Source organism: Lucilia sericata, unplaced genomic scaffold (assembly GCF_015586225.1).
Source record: "Lucilia sericata isolate MDLA Ls3-8-SP2 unplaced genomic scaffold, ASM1558622v1 Contig001550F_arrow, whole genome shotgun sequence".
Taxonomy (NCBI): Eukaryota; Metazoa; Arthropoda; class Insecta; order Diptera; family Calliphoridae; genus Lucilia; species Lucilia sericata.
The window spans coordinates 57,310-81,946 of NW_023995474.1; the positions used below are offsets into that span (position 1 = coordinate 57,310).

Sequence of the window (24,637 nt, forward strand, 5' to 3'; positions counted from 1 at the left end):
AAGAGTTTTGGTTTTGTGACCTATTTACCCATAGACTCATACCAGTTCTACTTTAAGTTATAAAAATAAGTATGATGGGAATTTCATTTTAAATTAATTTACACAAAATTATGATAATAATAAAAATGATTTATGTGAGATTTTATTGAGAAATAAAAACAATTTTATTTTAATAATAATAATAAAGCAAAGTATCTTGGTTTAATGGTATCTTGGTAAGAGGAATGTAATTTTAAAAAATGATTAATTGCAACATAAAGTTAATTACATAGAAAAGATAGGCCTTTGAAAAATTGCGAATTTTTTAAACATTAAAGAAGATAAATGAGAAACAGAACTTAAACTGAAGTAGAAAAAGAACTAGAAGTGAACTTGAACTAAACTAAAACTTAACTAGAGCTGAACTAGAAGTGAAGTAGATGTGAACTAGAACTGAAATAGAACTGAACTAGAACTGAACTAGAACTGAACTAGAACTGAACTAGAACTGAACTATAACTGAACTAGAACTGAACTAGAACTGAACTAGAACTGAACTAGAACTGAACTAGAACTGAACTAGAACTGAACTAGAACTGAACTAGAACTGAACTAGAACTGAACTAGAACTGAACTAGAACTGAACTAGAACTGAACTAGAACTGAACTAGAACTGAACTAGAACTGAACTAGAACTGAACTAGAACTGAACTAGAACTGAACTAGAACTTAACTAGAACTGACTAGAACTGAAACTAGAACTTGAACTAGAACTGGAACTAGAACTGAAAACTAGAACTGAACTAGAACTGAACTAGAACTGAACTAGACTGAACTAGAACTGGAACTAGAACTGAACTAGAACTGAACTAGAACTGAACTAGAACCCTGAACTAGAAACTGAACTAGGAACTGAACTAGAACTGAACGAGAACTGAAACTAGAACTGAACTAGAACTGAACTAAAACTGAACTAGAACTGAACTAGAACTGAACTAGAAACTGAACTAGAACTGACTAGACTGAACTAGAACTGAATAACTAGAAACTGAACTAGAACTGAACTAGAAGTGAACTAGAACTGAACTAAAAAACTGAAGTAGAATTGAATGAAAGTAAAACTGAACTAAAGCTGAACTAGAAGTTGAATTAATACTGAACACAAACTGAACCAGAATTGAAAGTAGAAGTACTTAATTAGTTTTTAAGTTATTTTTACTAATTAGTTAGTTAGTTAGTTAGTTGTTAGTAGTTAGTTAGTTAGTAGTTAGTTAGTAGTTAGTTAGTCGTAGTTAGGTAGTTAGTTAGTTAGTTAGTTAGTCTAGTTAGTTAGTTAGTTAGTTAGTTAGTTAGTTAGTTAGTTAGTTAGTTAGTTAGTTAGTTAGTTAGTAGTTAGTTAGTAGTTAGTTAGTTAGTTAGTTAGTTAGTAGTTAGTATTAGTTAGTTAGTTAGTTAGTTAGTTAGTTAGTTAGTTAGTTAGTTAGTTAGTTAGTTAGTTAGTTAGTTAGTTAGTTAGTTAGTTAGTTAGTTAGTTAGTTAGTTAGTAGTTAGTTGTTAGTTAGTTAGTTAGTTAGTTAGTTAGTTAGTTAGTTAGTTAGTAGTTAGTTAGTTAGTTAGTTAGTAGTTAGTTAGTTAGTTAGTTAGTTAGTTAGTTAGTTAGTTAGTAGTTAGTTAGTAGTTAGTTAGTTAGTTAGTTAGTTAGTAGTTAGTTAGTTAGTTAGTTAGTTAGTTAGTTAGTTAGTTAGTTAGTTAGTTAGTTAGTTAGTTAGTTAGTTAGTTAGTTAGTTAGTTAGTTAGTTAGTAGTTAGTTAGTTAGTTAGTTAGTTAGTTAGTTAGTTAGTTAGTTAGTAGTAGTTAGTTAGTTAGTTAGTTAGTAGTTAGTTAGTTAGTTAGTTAGTTAGTTAGTTAGTAGTTAGTTAGTAGTTAGTAGTTAGTTAGTTAGTTAGTTTTAGTAGTTAGTTAGTTAGTTAGTTAGTTAGTTAGTTAGTAGTTAGTTAGTTAGTTAGTAGAGTTAGTTAGTTAGTTAGTTAGTAGTTAGTTAGTTAGTAGTTAGTTAGTGTTAGTTAGTTAGTAGTTAGTTAGTTAGTTAGTTAGTTAGTTAGTTAGTTAGTTAGTTAGTTAGTTAGTTAGTTAGTTAGTTAGTTAGTAGTTAGTAGTTAGTTAAGTTAGTTAGTTAGTTAGTTAGTTAGTAGTTAGTTAGTTCGTTAGTTAGTTAGTTAGTTAGTTAGTTAGTTAGTTAGTTAGTTAGTTAGTTAGTAGTTAGTTAGTTAGTTAGTTAGTTAGTTAGTTAGTTAGTTAGTTAGTTAGTTAGTTAGTTAGTTAGTTAGTTAGTTAGTTAGTTAGTTAGTTAGTTAGTTAGTTAGTTAGTTAGTTAGTTAGTTAGTTAGTTAGTTAGTTAGTTAGTTAGTTAGTTAGTTAGTTAGTTAGTTAGTTAGTTAGTTAGTTAGTTAGTTAGTTAGTTAGTTAGTAGTTAGTTAGTTAGTTAGTTAGTTAGTTAGTTAGTTAGTTAGTTAGTTAGTTAGTTAGTTAGTTAGTTAGTTAGTTAGTTAGTTAGTTAGTTAGTTAGTTAGTTAGTTAGTTAGTTAGTTAGTTAGTTAGTTAGTTAGTTAGTTAGTTAGTTAGTTAGTTAGTTAGTTAGTTAGTTAGTTAGTTAGTTAGTTAGTTAGTTAGTTAGTTAGTTAGTTAGTTAGTTAGTTAGTTAGTTAGTTAGTTAGTTAGTTAGTTAGTTAGTTAGTTAGTTAGTTAGTTAGTAGTTAGTTAGTTAGTTAGTTAGTTAGTTAGTTAGTTAGTTAGTTAGTTAGTTAGTTAGTTAGTTAGTTAGTTAGTTAGTTAGTTAGTTAGTTAGTTAGTTAGTTAGTTAGTAGTTAGTTAGTTAGTTAGTTAGTTAGTTAGTTAGTTAGTTAGTTAGTTAGTAGTTAGTTAGTTAGTTAGTTAGTTAGTTAGTTAGTAGTTAGTTAGTTAGTTAGTTAGTTAGTAGTTAGTTAGTTAGTTAGTTAGTTAGTTAGTTAGTTAGTTAGTTAGTTAGTTAGTTAGTTAGTTAGTTAGTTAGTTAGTTAGTTAGTTAGTTAGTTAGTTAGTTAGTTAGTTAGTTAGTTAGTTAGTTAGTTAGTTAGTTAGTTAGTTAGTTAGTTAGTTAGTTAGTTAGTTAGTTAGTTAGTAGTTAGTTAGTTAGTTAGTTAGTTAGTTAGTTAGTTAGTTAGTTAGTTAGTTAGTTAGTTAGTTAGTTAGTTAGTTAGTTAGTTAGTTAGTAGTTAGTTAGTTAGTTAGTTAGTTAGTTAGTTAGTTAGTTAGTTAGTTAGTTAGTTAGTTAGTTAGTTAGTTAGTTAGTTAGTTAGTTAGTTAGTTAGTTACATTTCTAGCAAACCTTTCTTAAATGTTTTGCTCTTATTTTCGAAATACTTCACCGCAAAACAAATGTAAACAAAAACTTGTTAATTTCCATTGTCAGCTTCACGCTTAAATCTATTGTTTACATTTCTGCGACAACCTAAAGAGCGGCAGTGTTTACATTTTGTTTTTGCCATAAAAATATTTACAATTTGTAGGTGTTTTCTTTTTGCGCTAATAATAACAAATATTAGTAATAAATTAAGTAATAAATATTTAACTAAATAAACAAATTTTATGGTTTAATTCGCTGAGCAGGGGAAAATAGTAAAAAAAAATTGGCCATTTTTTTCAATATTTATTTAAAAAATTAACTATATTAAATAAATAAATTAAGTAAATAATTTAAAAAAAGTAAACAAATATACGTTAAGTTTTAATTTGTTAATGCCAATTAATAGTTTCAGTTCATTTAACGGACATTGACTGTATTGTTTTTTGTTTAATAACAAATTAATTATTTATCAAAGCTGTCGCCTTAACGCCAACATTTTGTTTATGTTTAAACATCGAAAAAAACCCTGTTTAACGTTCATTAAACACTTAAACGTGCATTATGCTGAATGAATAATAATTAAACCATAATGCATAATAATGATAATAAATAATTTGTGGTTAACAAAAAAACTCTTATTGTTTTCTGTTTATAAATTCATAATAATAAAGAAATTGTTAATAGTTTTTTATTTTTTCTGGTTTTAAGTTTCAATTTCTAAATGGTCATTATCATAAAGAAAGTGTTTCCTGAATGTCATTGAAATAACACACAAATTATGAAAATTTCATTATAATTATGAATATTTATAATAAATTGTATATTATGCAAATTTTTTGTTTTTAATTAGAAAAAAAGAAGAGAAAAACAAAAGAATTAATGAATAAATTAAGAAAAAACAAGTCAAAAATGTTAAATAAAACAGTAGGAGTTCAAGTATAAATTTCATTATTTTTTTTAAAAAAATTCTGGGTGGCATTTTTGCAAAAAATTATGAAATTTCATAAAACTTAACTTTGAATTTTTAATAGCATTGAAACACTTTATGACAAATTTTAGTTAAAATATAAGCAAATCTTAAAAATTTTTGGTAAAATTTAAAGATTTTAGTTGAAGTTTGAAGAAAATTTAAAATTTTTCAAAATTTTCCATATTTAAAAAAAAATTCGCTTTTAGGGAAATTTTTGTTTGTCAACATATTTTAAAAATGTATCTTGCATTTCAAAGCTTTTGGTGCAGATTTAAAAAAAAAAATTTAATTTTTCAAAATTTCCCTTATTAATGATAATTTCCCTTTTAGGGAAATTATTGTTTATCAATGAAATTTCAACATTTTTCCAGCATTTTATTGGTAATAGTTTATGTAATAAGAAAATTTAAAATTTTTAAAAATTTCCCTTATTTAAAAAAATATCCCTTTAAGGGAAATTTTTGTTTATCAACGAAATTGCAAAATTTTACAGCATTTTATTGGTAATAGTTTATGTAACAAGAAAATTTAAAATGTTTAAAAATTTTCCTTTTTTAAAAAAAATTCCCTTTAAGGGAAATTTTTGTTTATCAACAAATTTTCAATATTTTTACAGCATTTTATAGGTAATAGTTTGTATAATAACAAAATTTAAAATTTTTCCAAATTTCCCTTATTAAAAAAAATTTCCCTTTAAGGGAAATTTCTGTTTATCTTAAAATTTCCAAAATGTTGACAAAATTTCATAGCTAGTAATTTATATAACTAGAAAAATTTCAATTTTTTCAAATTTCCCTTATCTAAAAAAATTTCCCATTAAGAGAAATTTTTGTTTTCCAGCCAATTTTCAATATTTTAACAGCATTTAATAGCTAGTAGTTCATATAACAAGAAAAATTTAAGTTTTTCAAAATTTCCCATATTAAATTAAAATTCTCTTTAAGGGAAATTAAAATTCCCTTTAAGGGAAATTTTTGATTCCCAGCCAATTTTCAAAATTTTTCCTGTTTTTCAAAACTTTATGATTATATAACCAGAAAATTTACAATTTTTTAAAATTTCCCTTATTTAAAAAAATTTCCCTTTAAGGGAAATTTTTGTTCTTCAACAAATTTTCAAAATTTTTACAAAATTTTAAAGCTTTTGGTTTAAATTAGCAGAAAAACAAAAAATTTTCAAAATTTCCCTTTCATTGTGGCATTATTTCATTTTCTTCATTATATTGTTTGTTAAAATTTCAAACTTTTCTTTCTCATCATTATCCCATGACTAGTTCATTAACAGATTTCTTTACAAGATGATTTTCCAAAAAAAATAACTAATTAAACATTTTTCCCCCGATTTGGCCTTCAAATATTAACACCAAACTTAACGTTTATAAACCAAATAACCATGAGTTTTCAAAAAAAACTTCCACAAAATTTCAGTAAATTACATGATCATTACACAAGCTTTAACAAGATAAAACCAGAAAAGGCATGATTTAGACTTTTTTTTTAATTTATAAGAATATTATTGTTTTGCTGTTGTAATTAAATGATGTAATTTAAGAAAAAAACTTTAAAAGATAAATACAAATATTAATAATGAAGTTGTAAAGTTTGTGTTGAAAAAAACAAACAAAAGTGAGGTTAGATAAGCAGCTGTAATCAGTGGCAATGCGAAAATTTTTAATGTTTACTTTTGGTAGATGTTAAAATTTGTATAAAGGGTGTAAAAATTTTCAAACTTTTAAGCAAAATTATGTTAGAATGTTTACCTTAAATGAACATCCCTGAACTTGGCTAGATAAAACTTAAGTTACTTAGCAGTTTATAGGTTTTATCTAGTTGGCAACAAAACACCTAACTTCCTAGTTGGCAAAGCAAAAGATTTTGCTAGTTTCTTTATGATCGATCAATCATTCATTCTCACATTGCTAAACAAATGAATGAAAACCCCAATTCAAAAATTTGATACTTTTTCGTAGGAAAAAAACTAGGTGTCATGTCTACAACTCTAACAGACAAATAAATTTACATAACAAAATTATTATCATTATAATTATTACACTGAAATTTAATACAAAACATAAATACTAACCACAAAAAAAATTCAAAAATCTATTGTTTACAATTATGATTTATTGGTCATTCACTAGTTGGTTGTAACTTCAATCAAACACAAAGTAATCGAGTGTACATTAAAAACCTAGTACTCGAGGGAATTGTCAAACTAACAGGTACCAAATACCAAAACAATAACAAATAACGGTTGTCGTCTGTCGCCTTTCAGAAAAAAAGAAAAATACCAAGTGACAATTAAACCCAAAGTTAACAATTATTATTGACACCTTGCTGTTAGCTGGCTGCCATATAGAAACACGTGTCAATTTCATTTTAAAAATTTTACAAAAATGTTCACATACACAACAGTTAGAAGTTATAGAATTAGTTAAACTATAGATAACTAGAGATTTAGGAAAAAGATAGTAAAGTATTATGAAAAAAAAGTTGTAAGAATTTCAACAGGTAGATTTATTAAAGAGATAAAATCGCATTAGAAGTTGTTTAAGATACGAGTGTTGAGGTTATAAAAACAGTTACATTTAAATAAAATTCGGAAGTTGATTTCCTAGGAAAGAAAATAAAGTTATAAAAAAAGTATTTCCCGTTTCAAAACTCCCTTCAAACTTGTCAAATTGTTGAAGTTACCACAGTTTTCTTTCAATTAAAGTCCAATTAAATCAAGAAACCAGAGAAATCCTTGAGGTATGAAAGACATCTTTATGACTAGACTAAGATTCCCTTTGTTTACAAAGGATAATAATTTGGAATCTTAACTGATTGCAATCAAGATTCTGTGTATTCTTACCCTAAAGTCCCAATGATCTTTGTCTCGCTATTTCTCTCAATGGATAATCATCTTTTCTTAAAATACCCAACAAGTCACTGCTCTTTGCCCTATAGCATCTCATCCCTATGATCACAACATTAAAAAGCAGTATTTCTGTGAACTCTTATCGAAAAGACTCAATAATCTTCGTCATATTTCTCTTATGATAAACCGCTGGTTGATCTTTTCGCAGTCTCAATTATCTTTATGATATTCCTCTTTTCAACTCAGACTAATTTCAAAGCTATGGGAGTCATCTTATTGGCTTTTTCGTGATCCCAATCCCAATTTACGAGAAAATTCTTACCAGAAAAGTTTATTGGCCTTTGCGTTCCTTCTTGAACAACAGTCTCATCTTTTCGGAAACACAGAGCTTTCTATTCTCCTACAAAACCAACTTCTCGGTAATTACTCTAGTCTGTCTTGTTTAATACTCGAACCTTCGGAGTACTTTTACTCTTTGTTAATCCTTGTTTATGATCCCAACTTTTTAAGGGATATTTCTGTGAGTTTTTACTCCGAAAATCTTAATAATCTTTATCATCTTAGGAGGAAATATCCATTGTCGTAATGAAATTCGTTACATCTTCGAATGAATTCCATGTTAAATACCAGATATGAGGACCATTCTGGCAATTAAAGACCTTATAAGGGTATAGAATAGTTTTCAAGAACCTAAACCTACCCCAGTAATACATTAGAGAAAGGAGACGTTCTTGCTTTGTCATCTTAGGCCGTAAGAAGATCACTTCTTGGAATTCGTTACTTTAGCCTTTACCATCTTATGGGAAAAGCTCTGATATTGTCAAGGACTTTACATTACATATCTAAGGGAATTCTGTGTTGAGCACCAGGTTATGAAGAAGACCGGCTTCAAAGAACCTTAACATTTCTCAGGCATTTTCTAACATTTTCTTCCGGTGTGACATCAGTCAAAAAATCTACGAAGTCCGGAAGTTTTCTAAGTGTGTGCCCTATTCACATCAATTAGCGGTTTCGGATTTCCATAATAAATGTCTTTAGATTTGTAATTCTTTGCGACCTAACAAAACATGGCCCCTACATCCACAATTCGTCTCCATTCGTTTGTTGTTTACCTTCTTTTCGTGGTATTCCAGTCCATTCGGCTTCGTCTTTTTCTTCCGGTGCCACTTCAGTCAAAGAATCTAAACAGTCCGAAAGTTTTCTAAGTGTTTGGCCTATTCACACCCATTAGCGGTTTCGGACATCCATTAGCGGCACCGGATTTCCCAAATATTCTGGACATACTCTTGACATCACAAAGAAGAGTAATATGTGGAAGGTCTGTGGCTATAGATTGCATGGTTGCAATTTATTTCTTCTATAACGTAATCTGTCTACCTTCGTTCGATTGGTGGCTCCATAATACTTCGGGGAATATTTCAATATGATCAATGATGTCGTAGACTTTCTCAAAGTCGTACAAGATATACGATCAAATACCTGAATATTTTTAAAACAATTGAGAAAAGTTTTTATAGATCAGCTCTATATATGGCGCCACATTAAGCTAAATATGAATCCATGATCTGTTATAAAAAATTCAATGTGATTAATGATATCGATGACTTCCTCAAAGTCGTACAAGATGCACGATCGAATCCCTGGTCATTTCTGAAACAATCGACAAGGGTTTTTATAGAGCTGCTTCTATGTATGGAGGCACATTAAACTAAATATGAATCCATGATCTAATACGATTCAGTTAAAGACAAATCCAATATCATGGCAACATTTTGGGTAGAAATCTAATCTAATATCTAATCAAATACATCAGAATACATCTTAAATTTCAAACTGTGTTATTAAACCAAATAACAATTGATTTTAAGCACTTTTTTTGTGGGAATTTCCTTTTAATTGTTTTTAATTTATTTTTAAATGATTCACTTTTCTCAAAGAATTCTAAACATTTGTAGATCCCCCTTATATCCAAAATCATTTATCATTATTTCTTTCGTCTTATTAAACCATATACACTTTTTCTTTCATTTATAAACTAACGGCATTAAAAAATTTATTATGGTAAATTCTACATTAACATGATTCATTACTTCAATCCACAAAAGGTGTAATATTTAGAAAAACACATGTTTGCAGCAAAGAGAATGAAAACAAAAAATGGGTCAGTCTGTCAACATTTAAAGTTAATATGTTGTATAGCTATTAACCCTTTTTGTTTATAAAGGCCAAAACTGATGAAATGTCATAAGTTTAATGGATGATTATGTTTAGAATAAACAAAACAATCGAAAGAAAAAAGAAGTAATTACATTAGTAATGCTTTCTCTAACACAATTTTTGAATGCTTTTTTTCCCCAAAAATAAATGGAAATTCAAATTTTCTTTGTTCTCCCCCACAAGTTTTTTTTTCTTTTAACATTTTCTTTTGTTTTGCCCTTTTTCAATCTCTATACACTATTTAAAAATTTTCTTCTTTCATAAATTAAGTATTTTACTGTCAAGAACATTTTCCTTTTTCTTACCAAAAATTAACATGTTTATAACGGTTTCTTGTTTTTAAATGTTTTCTTAATAACATTTAAGTTATTTTTATAGTTTAAAAAAAAAACAAAAGTGTCAAGTTGCCTTTGTTGGGTTTCTTTGTTTAATTTAGTTTTAGTAAATTAAACGCCATTTACATATTTTTCTTAACCAAAGCAAGACATTATTTTTTTATTGATTTTGTCTTAAAATAAAATCTCATATTTTAGTGTTTATACTTGTGTTATTAGGTAGAATCATTGGTTTTGTTAAGGTAAAGCCAAACTTTTATAAATTGTTATAATATCTATAAAAACAATTTATGTTCTTTTTAATGCAGGTGGTTTATTTTGTTTTTGGATCTTGTTGTTTAACAAAACTCTTTAAAGTTTTATTAAAGATCAAATTAAGCCATCGAAAATGTTTAAAGAATAGAGGATAGATATTGTAGTTCAAACTTGCATATAGAGTGTTGCATATAGAGGTAAGCTAAACTATAGACCAGAATTTAGATTAGACTATAGTTCAAACTAGACTATTATCAAGGTAACAGATCAGACTATAGTGTAAACTATAGACTAAAGTCCAGACTAGAAGCAAAACTATAGACTAAACTTTAATCCAAACTATAGGGAAATCTATAGTCCAGACCATAGACTAGACAATAGTCCATACTATAGACTAGACTTAATCCAGATGATAGGCTAGACTATCCACCAAATTATAGACTAAACAATAAGCTATAGTGCAGACTATGGAGTAGAATATAGTGCAGACTATAAACTAAACTATATTCCAGACAATAGACTAGACTATAGATTAAAATATTGTCCAGAATATAGACTAATCTATAGGTCAGACTATAGACTAGACTATAATCGAGACTAGACTATAGTCAAGATTATACACAAGACTATAGTCTAGACAATATATTAGTACACACTATATAATTGAATAGACTGTAGCTCAGAGTACAGATTTGACTAAAATACAAACTAAAATACTAATACTATAGAGTAGATTATACCTCAGACTGTGGACTGGACTATTACCCAAAACTATACACCGGACTATAAACCAGACTATAGTCAATAGCCCTGACTTAAGAGAAGTCAATAGCCCCGACTACAGATAAGACTATAGTCCATACTATAGACTTGAGTGCGGTAAATACTTGAGACTAGACTACAGTCCAGACTATCGACTAGACTGTAGTCCAGACTATAGAATATACATGAGAGAAATTAATGACCCTGACTACAGCTACGACTAGATTATAGTCCACACTGTAGACTAGATTGCAGTCCAGACTATCGACTAGACTATAATCCAAACTATAGAATGACCTGACTATAGTACAGCCTATAATCCACATCAGATTAGGATAGACTATCGACTAGAATATAGATTGGACTGTAGGCTAACTATTGCACTGTTCTGAATTACAGTCCAAGTTAGTTATTTATTTATTTATTTATTTAGTTAGTTAGTTAGTTAGTTAGTTAGTTAGTTAGTAGTTAGTTAGTTAGTTAGTAGTAGTTAGTTAGTTAGTTAGTTAGTTAGTTAGTTAGTTAGTTAGTTAGTTAGTTAGTTAGTTAGTTAGTTAGTAGTTAGTTAGTTAGTTAGTTAGTTAGTAGTTAGTTAGTAGTTAGTTAGTTAGTTAGTTAGTAGTTAGTTAGTAGTTAGTTAGTAGTTAGTTAGTTAGTTAGTTAGTTAGTTAGTTAGTTAGTTAGTTAGTTAGTTAGTTAGTTAGTTAGTTAGTTAGTTAGTTAGTTAGTTAGTTAGTTAGTAGTTAGTTAGTTAGTTAGTTAGTAGTTAGTTAGTTAGTTAGTTAGTAGTTAGTTAGTTAGTAGTTAGTTAGTTAGTTAGTTAGTTAGTTAGTTAGTTAGTTAGTTAGTTAGTTAGTTAGTTAGTTAGTTAGTTAGTTAGTTAGTTAGTTAGTTAGTTAGTTAGTTAGTTAGTTAGTTAGTTAGTTAGTGTTAGTTAGTTAGTTAGTTAGTTAGTTAGTTAGTTAGTTAGTTAGTTAGTTAGTTAGTTAGTTAGTTAGTTAGTTAGTTAGTTAGTTAGTTAGTTAGTTAGTTAGTTAGTTAGTTAGTTAGTTAGTTAGTTAGTTAGTTAGTTAGTTAGTTAGTTAGTTAGTTAGTTAGTTAGTTAGTTAGTTAGTAGTTAGTTAGTTAGTTAGTTAGTTAGTTAGTTAGTTAGTTAGTAGTTAGTTAGTTAGTTAGTTAGTTAGTTAGTTAGTTAGTTAGTTAGTTAGTAGTTAGTTAGTTAGTTAGTTAGTTAGTTAGTTAGTTAGTTAGTTAGTTAGTTAGTTAGTTAGTTAGTTAGTTAGTTAGTTAGTTAGTTAGTTAGTTAGTTAGTTAGTTAGTTAGTAGTTAGTTAGTTAGTTAGTTAGTTAGTTAGTTAGTTAGTTAGTTAGTTAGTTAGTTAGTTAGTTAGTTAGTTAGTTAGTTAGTTAGTTAGTTAGTTAGTTAGTTAGTTAGTTAGTTAGTTAGTTAGTTAGTTAGTTAGTTAGTTAGTTAGTTAGTTAGTTAGTTAGTTAGTTAGTTAGTTAGTTAGTTAGTTAGTTAGTTAGTTAGTTAGTTAGTTAGTTAGTTAGTTAGTTAGTTAGTTAGTTAGTTAGTTAGTTAGTTAGTTAGTTAGTAGTTAGTTAGTTAGTTAGTTAGTTAGTTAGTTAGTTAGTTAGTTAGTTAGTTAGTTAGTTAGTTAGTTAGTTAGTTAGTAGTTAGTTAGTTAGTTAGTTAGTTAGTTAGTTAGTTAGTAGTTAGTTAGTTAGTTAGTTAGTTAGTTAGTTAGTTAGTTAGTTAGTTAGTTAGTTAGTTAGTTAGTTAGTTAGTTAGTTAGTTAGTTAGTTAGTAGTTAGTTAGTTAGTTAGTTAGTTAGTTAGTTAGTTAGTTAGTTAGTTAGTTAGTAGTTAGTTAGTTAGTTAGTTAGTTAGTTAGTTAGTTAGTTAGTTAGTTAGTTAGTTAGTTAGTTAGTTAGTTAGTTAGTTAGTTAGTTAGTTAGTAGTTAGTTAGTTAGTTAGTTAGTAGTTAGTTAGTTAGTTAGTTAGTTAGTTAGTTAGTTAGTTAGTTAGTTAGTTAGTTAGTTAGTTAGTTAGTTAGTAGTTAGTTAGTTAGTTAGTTAGTTAGTTAGTTAGTTAGTTAGTTAGTTAGTTAGTTAGTTAGTTAGTTAGTTAGTAGTTAGTTAGTTAGTTAGTTAGTTAGTTAGTTAGTTAGTTAGTTAGTTAGTAGTAGTTAGTTAGTTAGTTAGTTAGTTAGTTAGTTAGTTAGTTAGTTAGTTAGTTAGTTAGTTAGTTAGTTAGTTAGTTAGTTAGTTAGTAGTTAGTTAGTTAGTTAGTAGTTAGTTAGTTAGTTAGTTAGTTAGTTAGTTAGTTAGTAGTTAGTTAGTTAGTTAGTTAGTTAGTTAGTAGTTAGTTAGTTAGTTAGTTAGTTAGTTAGTTAGTTAGTTAGTTAGTTAGTTAGTTAGTTAGTTAGTTAGTTAGTTAGTTAGTTAGTTAGTTAGTTAGTTAGTTAGTTAGTTAGTTAGTTAGTAGTTAGTTAGTTAGTTAGTTAGTTAGTTAGTTAGTTAGTTAGTTAGTTAGTTAGTTAGTTAGTTAGTTAGTTAGTTAGTTAGTTAGTTAGTTAGTTAGTTAGTTAGTTAGTTAGTTAGTTAGTTAGTTAGTTAGTTAGTTAGTTAGTTAGTTAGTTAGTTAGTTAGTTAGTTAGTTAGTTAGTTAGTAGTTAGTTAGTTAGTTAGTTAGTTAGTTAGTTAGGTAGTTCGTTCGTTCGTTCGTTCGTTCGTTCGTTAGTTCCTTTGTTCGTAGTTAGTTTGTTAAATCGTTTGTTCGTTAGTTAGTTTGTTAGTTAGATCGTTTGTAACGCCTTAAAAATTAGTCAAAATCAGTTTTCAAATTCCTTAGTCATTCATCTTTAAATCTTTCTTTAATCCAGCCCATAACCTAAAAAATGTCTCCAAATATCTATTTAACTTGAAATTAAACCCTCCTACTTGTTTCTATAATTAAGCTTGGAAAAAACACAGCATCTACAAACTCGCCCACTTTTTATTTCTTCTTTTAAATCTATAAATTTTTCTTATAATTTTGTTATGCTTTAATTAAATATTTATTTAAAGAACTAATTTGATCACCGTAAAAAAAATCACAAAGATTTATCTACATTTAAAAGTAAAGAAAACACCCTAAACTACTACGAGAGATTAAATCATAAATAGGATTTTCCTTTAGCAACAGGTTTAGTACCTGTGTTTAAAAAAAATATATATACAGGACTCGTAAAATAAACAGTAGCTTAGCAATTTTTATTGAAAATGAGGTTTAAAGCCAAAAAGAGGAAAAAACTAAAGAAATATTTCTAGGAATTGAGATGTTAAGAGATTTAAAGGGAGAATTTTAACTGCAGTTTAAAAGAGAGGGAAAGAGAGAGTGTGCGTGGGAGATTACTAAAGGCAGATTTAGGAAAATGTGTGCAGAAATGAAATTCTAAACTAAAAACAGGGGTTTGAAAATGTTTTCAATACTTCGGTATGACTGTCTTAAAGAGGATACGCAAGAGAACGGTCAAGCGGAGAGTGTAAGAAAAATATTTGAAAAATTGTTAAAATTTCAAGAATTCAGAAAGTTTAAAAGTGAAAAGAGGAATTCTAAGTGAAATTTTTATAAAAATTGCAAAATCTTTCTATAACACGAAATTACGAATACTTTAAAAACAAAATTTTTATATAAATTGTAATCTTTGATAAATAAAGCAAATTGCGTTAAACTTAAGTGGTCCTTCGAACCCAAAAATTAATGAAGAATGTGAATTTTATATCGTGGACCATGAATTGAAGCCAAACATATCTTGTAGTTTAATAAAAAGAGACAAAATCTAACAATATTATTGGTGCAGAACTGAATTTGAGTTTCAGAACATTGTGTGTAATTTTAATGGTCCTACGCGCCAAAATTGAACATGAATTTGAGTGCAAACATATAAATGGTCCTTCGAACCAAAATTTTAATGAAAAAAGTCAATTTTATAATGTGAATGATAAATTTGAAACAAAGAACTAAATGTTGAGTTTGGGAACTTTGTGTGTTAAAAATGGACGAAATTTGGTTGTGCAGAATTGAATTTCAGATTAAGAACTTTATAAATGGCAACACTTACCTTAGACTGTGATCGTTTTTGTAACCGAAACTGAAGGCATTCGTTATTGAGAACATGTTGAGTTAATAAACTATAAACTTCTATCTGTAATATAAAATTTTGAACAAATATATGAAAAATCTTAAACTCTTTCATATTCAAATGAAAAATAAAAGATTTTGGCAAAATTATAAAAAATTTTAAAGAAATAGATTACTTTTCGATTACGTTTACAGTAACCTACTTAATATTGTTAAACAAACTCTGGAAATTTAATAATTTACTTCCTCTATAGACTTCCTATTTATAACTCAAACACTTCCCTAAAAACCCAGACTCTATTATAAAGAAACAAATGAACAAAATTGAAAAGCTAATAACAAAATAAACTATAAAACTAATGCTCTAGATATTTACATAATATTTAAATATCAAATAACGATAAAAACTATAAAACTAGTCAAACTATAAATAATTCAAAATCAACAATTTATTAAAAATAAAACTAATTCCTAAATTATTTTCTTATTAACTCTTTGCAGAATCTTTAAAACTCCACAAACAACAATGGCAACACTTTATTATAAATACAACTCTAAAGCAGTATTCTCGTTAAGTTAAGCTAAGTTACGAACCCACTAAACACTAAATCGTTCAACAGATATTTACCAAGAAAACTTCCTAATAATAACATTCAACAACAAAAAAAAAGACCTTTCCAAGTAATGTTTGGTCTTTTGAATACTACACAAATCTATGGCATACAACAACATCCAGAACATGAAACACAACTTCAGTTAAATGTCGCTTTAGCCACGCCCCCTACCCAAACAAACAATTCACCAACATTACAACACCCTCAACCCATACAACGTAGAACTAGTTCTTCTCTATCCGATAATGGTAATAGATTTTTTGCTTCTATAGCCTCAAAAAATCCCACAAATTTTATAGAGAAATTTTTAAAAACCGATCTCCTAAGTACCTATGATAATATCAAAAATTATCGTAATTATTCAAATACCACAAATCACACCCACAACAATAACCACAACAAACGTAATTCGGATCCTTTATATACGGAAAGTAGCAGTAAATTAACTTCTTTCAATTGTTTGCATGGCAGTTATCGTCATAGTTTTGATGGTGAATTTTATGATCGTGTCAAAGTAAATAATCATCATAATATAAGCCACAACAGTAATAAGGATTCTAAAAACGAGGATTTGCCTAAAACGGCTGAAATGACTATAAAGTGTTCGAAAAATTTATTAGCTGTTGAACCAGTCGAACAGGGCCCGGCCACTTTACAAAATTATCAGAAAATACCCGAAAGTGAACATGATCTGCTGGTCGATTCGTTAGTTGCATCGAGTGGTGCCAGTTCGGGTGAGTTTAATAGTAGTAGTGATGCGACTACGACAACAACAACTGGTAATAGCAGCAGCAGCAATAGTATCTCATCGTCGTTGTCTTCATCGAATCTTTATAAAAGACTTTCTTTTGGCGGACGCAATTCACAGAATACGCAGAAACAGGAGAAAATGGAGAGTGTAATGCGCAGGCGCAACAGCAGCAACAACAAGATGGGGTAAGTGGAACAGGAATATTAGAATCGATTAAGTTTGAACCGACTATAGACGAGAGAATAGACTAGATTATAAACTAGACTACAGACCAGATTATAAACTAGACTATAGGCTAGACTATAGACTAGACTATAGACTAGACTATAGATTAGACTGTAGACTAGACTGTAGACTAGACTATAGACTAGACTATAGACTAGACTATAGACTAGACTATAGACTAGACTGTAGACTAGACTAATAGACTATAGACTATAGACTAGACTATAGACTAGACTATAGACTAGACTATAGACTAGACTATAGACTAGACTATAGACTAGACTATAGACTAGACTATAGACTAGACTATAGACTAGACTATAGACTAGACTATAGACTAGACTATAGACTAGACTATAGACTAGACTATAGACTAGACTATAGACTAGACTATAGACTAGACTATAGACTAGACTATAGACTAGACTATAGACTAGACTATAGACTAGACTATAGACTAGACTATAGACTAGACTATAGACTAGACTATAGACTAGACTATAGACTAGACTATAGACTAGACTATAGACTAGACTATAGACTAGACTAGACTAGACTAGACTAGACTATAGACTAGACTATAGACTAGACTATAGACTAGACTATAGACTAGACTATAGACTAGACTATAGACTAGACTATAGACTAGACTATAGACTAGACTATAGACTAGACTATAGACTAGACTATAGACTAGACTATAGACTAGACTATAGACTAGACTATAGACTAGACTATAGACTAGACTATAGACTAGACTATAGACTATAGACTAGACTATAGACTAGACTATAGACTAGACTATAGACTAGACTATAGACTAGACTATAGACTAGACTATAGACTAGACTATAGACTAGACTATAGACTAGTCTAGACTACACTATAGACTAGATCAGATTGTAGTTATATACATATATATTTGACACTACAGTTTACACTATAGTATAGTTCAGTCTAAAGTCCATATTATAGTTTACAGAACTTGTTTTATGCAAAAAAATTTTTTATTAGTTTATCTCAATCAAAAGTGATGAAATTGTTTTAAGCATAAGACTAATGATTATAACATTTAGTTGAAGCTTTTTAATTAATAACTTTATTATCTAACTAATAAAACAATAGAAAACAAATTTCAATGTCAAACTTCTGCTACACTAAAGATAAGGAAAAAGGGTTTTCCGCGGTCAAACCACTACCGCATTTTGATTGTTAAATATTAACACAACAATATCATAAATATTTTTTGTTTATTTATCTTTTATATTTATTTATTATATTATTTTTCTCTCTCCCTCTCTCTTATGGGGTTTATTAAACAAAAAATTATCATCAATTATGATTTCAAACAAAATATTAGCAGGTGTTGGCTGATTGCAATTTAAATAAATAACTAATATTTATTAAGAAGCTGCTAAATAAGTATTTTGTTTTGCCAAAAATATTTAAAAAATTAGCATTTTATATTATTGATTAATTGCTAATTAAATATAGTTAGTAAAAATAAATTGTTAATTAAGACAACATTAAAATTAAAATTATATTGAAAGGGAAAGGAAGTTACTCGAAACTGGTCACGTGACATGTTCTATGGGACTTCGAAATGTTGCAGTTTTAACACTTCATATGAAAGTGATCTGGATGTTTACTTTCACTATACAGAGACTTCATTCCTTTAACAACCTGTTAAGAAGACATTCCAGACATTTAACTTAAGAAGGCCACTTATTATTGGCGCTTTACTTTGTAGGTTAAGTATTGAATATTTCAAGTGAAAAAGTATCTTATTTCGATTTTTACTCCAGTTTATTAAGTTGTGTATTATCAATTTATAGTTAAATCAAATCTTAATACAATAACCATTTAAAAATTAACCAATAAAAATCTTTATCAATCGTTTAACACTTTAATAAATCGAAATCGGATAAGGCGAAGTTTTATGACGATTACAAAACTTATTCCAAAATTGTAATTGAATTGATTTCGACACAAAAAAAGATTAGCGAAAAAGAAATAAATAGTGGTGAGACCAAATGATATACATACTTCAGACGTCTAGAATATAGCTCATAATATAGACTAGACTATAGACTTGATATAATACATATTATAGACCAAACTACAGTTCAGACTATAAACTAGACAATAGTATAGACAATAGACTAGATTATAGTTCAGACTGTTGACCATGCTATAGTCCAGACTATTATAGTCTAGCCTATAGTCCGAACTAAAGTCTAGTCTATAGTCTGGACTATAGCATAGTATATAGTCTGGACCTAGTCTATAGTCTGGACTATAGCCTAGTCTATAGTCTGGACTATAGCCTAGTCTATAGTCTGGACTATAGCCTAGTCTATAGTCTGGACTATAGCCTAGTCTATAGTCTGGACTATAGCCTAGTCTATAGTCTGGACTATAGCCTAGTCTATAGTCTGGACTATAGCCTAGTCTATAGTCTGGACTATAGCCTAGTCTATAGTCTGGACTATAATCTAGTCTATAGTCTGGACTATAGTCTAGTCTATAGTCTGGACTATAGCCTAGTCCATAGTCTGGACTATAGCCTAGTCTATAGCCTGGACTATAGTCTAGCCTATAGTCTGAACTACAGTCTAGTCTATATTCTGGACTATAGTCCATTCTATAGTCTAGTCTATATTCTGGACTATAGTCCATTCTATAGTCTACTCTATAGTATGGACTATAGTCTACTCTATAGTCTGGACTATAGTCTATAGTCTGGACTAGACTATAGTCTATTATATAGTCTGAACTATAGTCTAGTCTACATTCTTGACTATAGTATAATCTATATTCTTGACTATAGTCTAGTATATAGTCTGGAATATAGTCTAGTCTATAGTCTGAACTATAGTCTAGTCTATAGTCTGGAATATAGGCTAGTCTATAGTCCAGACTATAGTCTATTCTACATTCTTGACTATAGTCTAGTATATAGTCTGGAATATAGTCTAGTCTATAGTCTGAACTATAGTCTAGTCTGTAGTCTGGAATATAGTCTAGTCTATAGTCTGGACTTCAGACTAGTCTATAGTCTGGACTATAGTGTAGTCTATAGTCTGGACTAGTCTATGGACTAAACTATAGTCAAGTCTTTAGTCTGGACTAGCCTATACACTATACTATAGTCCAGACTATAGACTAGTCTATACTATAGTCAAGACTATAGACTAGTCTAGAATATAGTCCAGACTATTGACTAGTCCATAGTCCAGACTATAGACTATACCATAGTCCAGACTATAGACTAGACCATAGTCCAGACTATAGACTAGACTATAGTCGAGACTATAGTCTGGACTATTCGAGTCTATAGTCTGGATTATAGTCCATAGTCTGGACTATAGTCTAATCTATAGTCTGGAATATAGTTTAGTCTATAGTCTGGACTATAGTGTATAGTCTGGACTAGTCTATGGTCTAGACTATAGTCTAGTATATAGACTAGTCTAGAATCCGGACTATTGAGGAGACCATAATCCAGGCTATAGCCTAGAATATAGTCCAGACAGAATGTAATCCAGACTATAGATTAGTCTAAAGCCCGGACTATAGACTAGATTATAGTCCAGGCTTTAGACTACACTATAGTACCGACTATAGACTAGACTATAGTTTAGATTTTAGTTCGGGCTATAGTCAAGATTATAGAACAGCCAATAGATCTGAGTAAACCATAGTTCAAACTGTAGTCTAGTTCAGACTATAGAGATTTTATTCTTTCGAAAATCGCGACAAATCAAATAAATTTGTTCTCATGCTATAATCATGATTATAGTCCAGGCTTCCTGTTTACTTTTCCAAAAATCTCGAAAAATTAAATAAACATCATAAATATTAATTTATGGCGATACACTTTTCTTTATTCCTGAAAAACAATGTTGTTATTTTACCAAACTACCCACTTACATGTGGATTTTCCCACCAAATACTAAGGTATTATCAATTACAATAGTGACATATGTTGAAGTTAGTTGCCTAGGTGTCTGGTTTTTTAACCCCCCATATACAATATATAGATATAGGCTATATTAACTAACAGGGTAATATTATAAATCCAAAACAAATTGTATGATAAAATTGTAGTATAAGTTAGAAAGAAAACATGACTAAATAAAACACAATACAAGTTAAAATAGATAAGAACAATCAGTACCCCTTTACCAAAGACAAGCGACTATGGAAACCCCCCTATAACTGAACAGTATATATATATATTTTTTGCAATATCAATTGAAAAGGGTAAAATCCAAGTAACTGCTGCGCGTACAAAAAAAAATTATTTGCAATTCAGTTATCAACAAAACGTCAATGGTAAAAGGTTGGAACATTTCAAATAAAAATTCGTAACAACTTTTAAACAATCAAAATAAAAATCAATATCTATTTAACAAAAAGAAGAGATAACATTGTACAAGAAAAACAAACGTAATATACCTTAAAACGATTTCAATTAAAAAACAATTAAAATTCCTAATAATTTTTTTCTTTTTATATCTCATTACTTGTTTTCCAGGTTACTGATAACTCTATTACACTCAATTTATCGTCATCCATAATACCCTGCTTGAAAGTCGTCGATCTACAGCGCAGCAGTTCATCTACTTCTTCCTCGGGAGATTTCCTAGGTAAAAGGGAGCGTAAGAAAGGCGCCATGACACCTCAGCCGGAAAAGACACCTTTGGCAAATCTTTTATCACCCTCCTCAAACTCCTCAGGTACTCTACATTCCCACAGTTCCACACCCATTTCAGCAGAAAAGGCTCAACGACGTAAACTATTGCAAATGTTATCGAGTTATGATCAACAGAATAAGTTTTTGCAACGTGAATTGGCCAAAGAGAAACGTCGACGTACCGAGGAATTGGCCTGTGTGGTAAAGTCGTTATTGTGTTTTGAGTCTAAATTAAAAAACGATATGAAATCGGTCAATCAACGTTTACAAGAGAAAGATGTGGAAATTTGCCGTTTGGTTAGACAGAATAGAGCTTTAAGTAAGAAACTGACGAAACTGCAGGAAGAGGCAAGAGCTAGTGCCCAGGATGAGGGTGTTGTCGAGGATGGTGACAATGAAGATGATGATGAGGTTGTTAGTGGTAATAAGGAGACAAAAGATTTACTCGAAGACTGTTTAGTTTTGGAAGCCTTACAATGCATCAATTGCAGAAAGCAATTCTATGACATTGAGCTAACAGACAACTGCACACAAACAGGAGTGGGAAGCGGCTCACTGAAGGATTCAAATGGCAGTAGAAATAATGGTAAGTTTAGGAGGAAAGATTTACATGCTTTTCTGATATTTCAGAACTTTGAAATGATTGATCTAGTACTTTAATACACTGAAACTATTCCTAGATCTTTACTCTCTCTCCTTTTAAATTTTCCCAATGATCTTGTAAGCTTAACTCTCCTTTGCACGATCCTCAAAGAAATTCCGGAACTTTGGACTGAAAGTTCTTAATACCTCATGTTCGCTCTTTTGTTTAAAAGATTGATCTTTTATATATATACTTTCGATTTCCAAAATATCAATATTTCATTAAATTTCTCTCTCTTTCCGCAAGCTTAACTGAATTTTCCTGAACTTTGGTCTGAATGTTCTTAATATCTCATGTTCGATTTTAACTTCAAAAGATTGATCTCTTCTTTATATACTTTCGATTTCTGAAATAAAAACATTTCATTAATTTTATCTCTCTTTACCCTCATTGCAGATGATCCCACAACTGAACACGGCTCTTCGAGTGATGATACAGTCTCATCATCGTTTTTCGGAGCCAGACGCAGTGTACGCTATACTAGCAAACGAACCTCGGGAACATTTCGCGACTATATGCGTTCCCGAGCCATGAACATTGACGATCCAGCCTTAGAGGCCGACAACAATTCCGAAGAATATCCTAGCACTATAAGTCGTGATGATTCCCAGGCGAGCTATGAAAAACTCAATATCTATTCGAGAACGATGGAACGTATGCATGGTGTTAAGAGTGAAAGTGAACGTGATTCAGAGCAGAGTGGTTTAGAGACAACATCCTCTTCGGTGACACGTTCAAATTCAAGAGCCAGTACAAAAAGTTCAAAGAGCACGATTAGCACCGCCACCAGCAAGGCCAGTGAAATGAGTCAGAATCTAGAGGAAGATGATGGCATATTTTCACCTACTCAGGATGAAGATTTTGAGGAGGAAATGGAGGGTAAGCTGAAGATTGTGAGAGGTCGAGCTATGGAAGCTTTTTCGGAAGCTTCACCCAAACAAATATACGAAACCTCTACAGATGATTGGTATGCTAGTGCTTCGGATCAAGAGGAAATACCCGGTTCTGTGGGTGCCAAATCCTATGGTCATGGTGCTGTCAATCCCGTGCTAGAATGTGTCAATCAAATTCTCTTACAGCAAAGTATGGAAGGTGTAGAAGAAAGATCTCAAACTCCCCAAAATTCTACCACACTACCCAGACGCAGTTCATTAAGTGATAGACGCAATCAACGCAGCAATAGTCGAGCTAGTGATGGTGCTACACCCAATTCCCGTAATGGTACTTTAACACGCAAACGTGTACATTTCTCTACGAAAAACAGTATGGTACATGTGCCACGCAACGATGAAACCGAAGACGACGAGGAGGATGTTGGTTGCGAATTGAAAACCACAAATATGATCTCAAATTATCAGGGTATGACGGCGTATATAACACATTCACCGGCCTTAGATAACAGCAATCAAAGTGAACGTTTGGAAATTTTTAATTACGAAAGTATTTACAGTAATGAATATGAACCCATAGGATCAGAGTTAAATTCCTCAAATTTATATGTAGACATGGATTCAAATAATAAAACGAGTAGCTCTGCAACAGAGATTAACAGCAGCAAAGCTAATAAATTGCCGCCAGCCTTGCCACCTAAACCAGCTAATTTGCTTAAGTTTAAGAAATCCTTGCAACAACTCGATGAATCACCCGATGAGTTGATAGAGGCTCATAATAGCGAGGTCTTGGTAGAGCCTGACTATTGCTCGATATCTGAGGTGAATGTAGGCATAACTAGTGTACAAATTCGGGCTGATATACATAGAGCTCCCTTGTCGGAACGTGATTTAGAATCGGTGATAGAACAGGATAATGATTTAGATGCTGCCACGGTGATATCCGAGGCAGCCTCACAAAAGACTGAAGAAATTGAAGAGATTTTTGCTGATATACCAAAGTTACCCAATGTGGCTGCCATTATAGCTCCTAAATCCTCCTTAAAACAAAATGATTACTTAATAATGACACCTAAAGGTGAGCCCACAAAAATGGGTATTATGGGCTTAATGCCCAATGCCACTAGTTCGCCTAATACATCGTTAACACTTCATAACACCCCCAGCAGCAATAAACCAGATCGTAATTCCTTGAAACTGAATTTAACTCCCATCAATGGCATATTAAGCAATTCCTTAAAGTCTAACAAAGTGGACACCAGCTTGATGAGACCTCAAATCAGTTCGGCCAATTATCAACAACAATATAAACGTAAACATATGCCAAATATTTTACAAGAAATCAATAAACGTTTAAGTTTACCTAATTCTCCCCTAACGCCCACTACACCTAAATCCTCATTATATAGCAAATCCTCTAATGACAACGAAACTCTTACCAGTTTACCTTTACAAGCCGAATTTGATTGGTATAATTTAGATGCTGAATATGGCAAAAATACTCAATCCGATTTGCCCAAAGTTAATGAAGCCCTCAATACCGTCATGCCCACCCTATTGGCTGATATTAAAGAAGATGGTGAAAGTTTAATAACCACTGCCGATGAGTACAATTTAGATGAGGAATACAGCAATGAAATAGAACAGGAACAAAATGAGGAATCAAAAAACTCTAATAAATTATATATCGATTCAGAGACCCTTTGTGAAGCCATTAATCCCTCCTCGCATAAGGCTAAGAAAATACGCAAGAATTTAGCAAATTTTGAGAAATTTATAGAGAATACTTCACTCACTAGCAAACCATTGCCTACGAAACGTAAAATCTATTTTGCTGGACCTTTTGTGTGATATGTTGTAAAGAAATATTTTTAAAAATAAATTAAAAAAAAAAAAAAAAAATTTGCAAAATTTTTTTTCAAAACTTTTACC

At 30.1% G+C, this 24,637-nt stretch overlaps 1 protein-coding gene across 1 annotated transcript in view; it reads left to right on the forward strand.

Moving 5' to 3' along the window:
• Positions 1 to 24,637, forward strand: part of LOC119611873 (serine-rich adhesin for platelets-like) — a 44,985-nt gene extending 20,348 nt beyond the window's left edge. The window contains 4 exon segments of the mRNA XM_037967576.1: positions 15,385 to 16,381; positions 16,384 to 16,433; positions 21,014 to 21,758; positions 22,212 to 24,637. Coding sequence (XP_037823504.1) covers positions 15,568 to 16,381; positions 16,384 to 16,433; positions 21,014 to 21,758; positions 22,212 to 24,556 — 3,954 coding nt within the window. The 5' untranslated portion in view covers positions 15,385 to 15,567 and the 3' untranslated portion in view covers positions 24,557 to 24,637.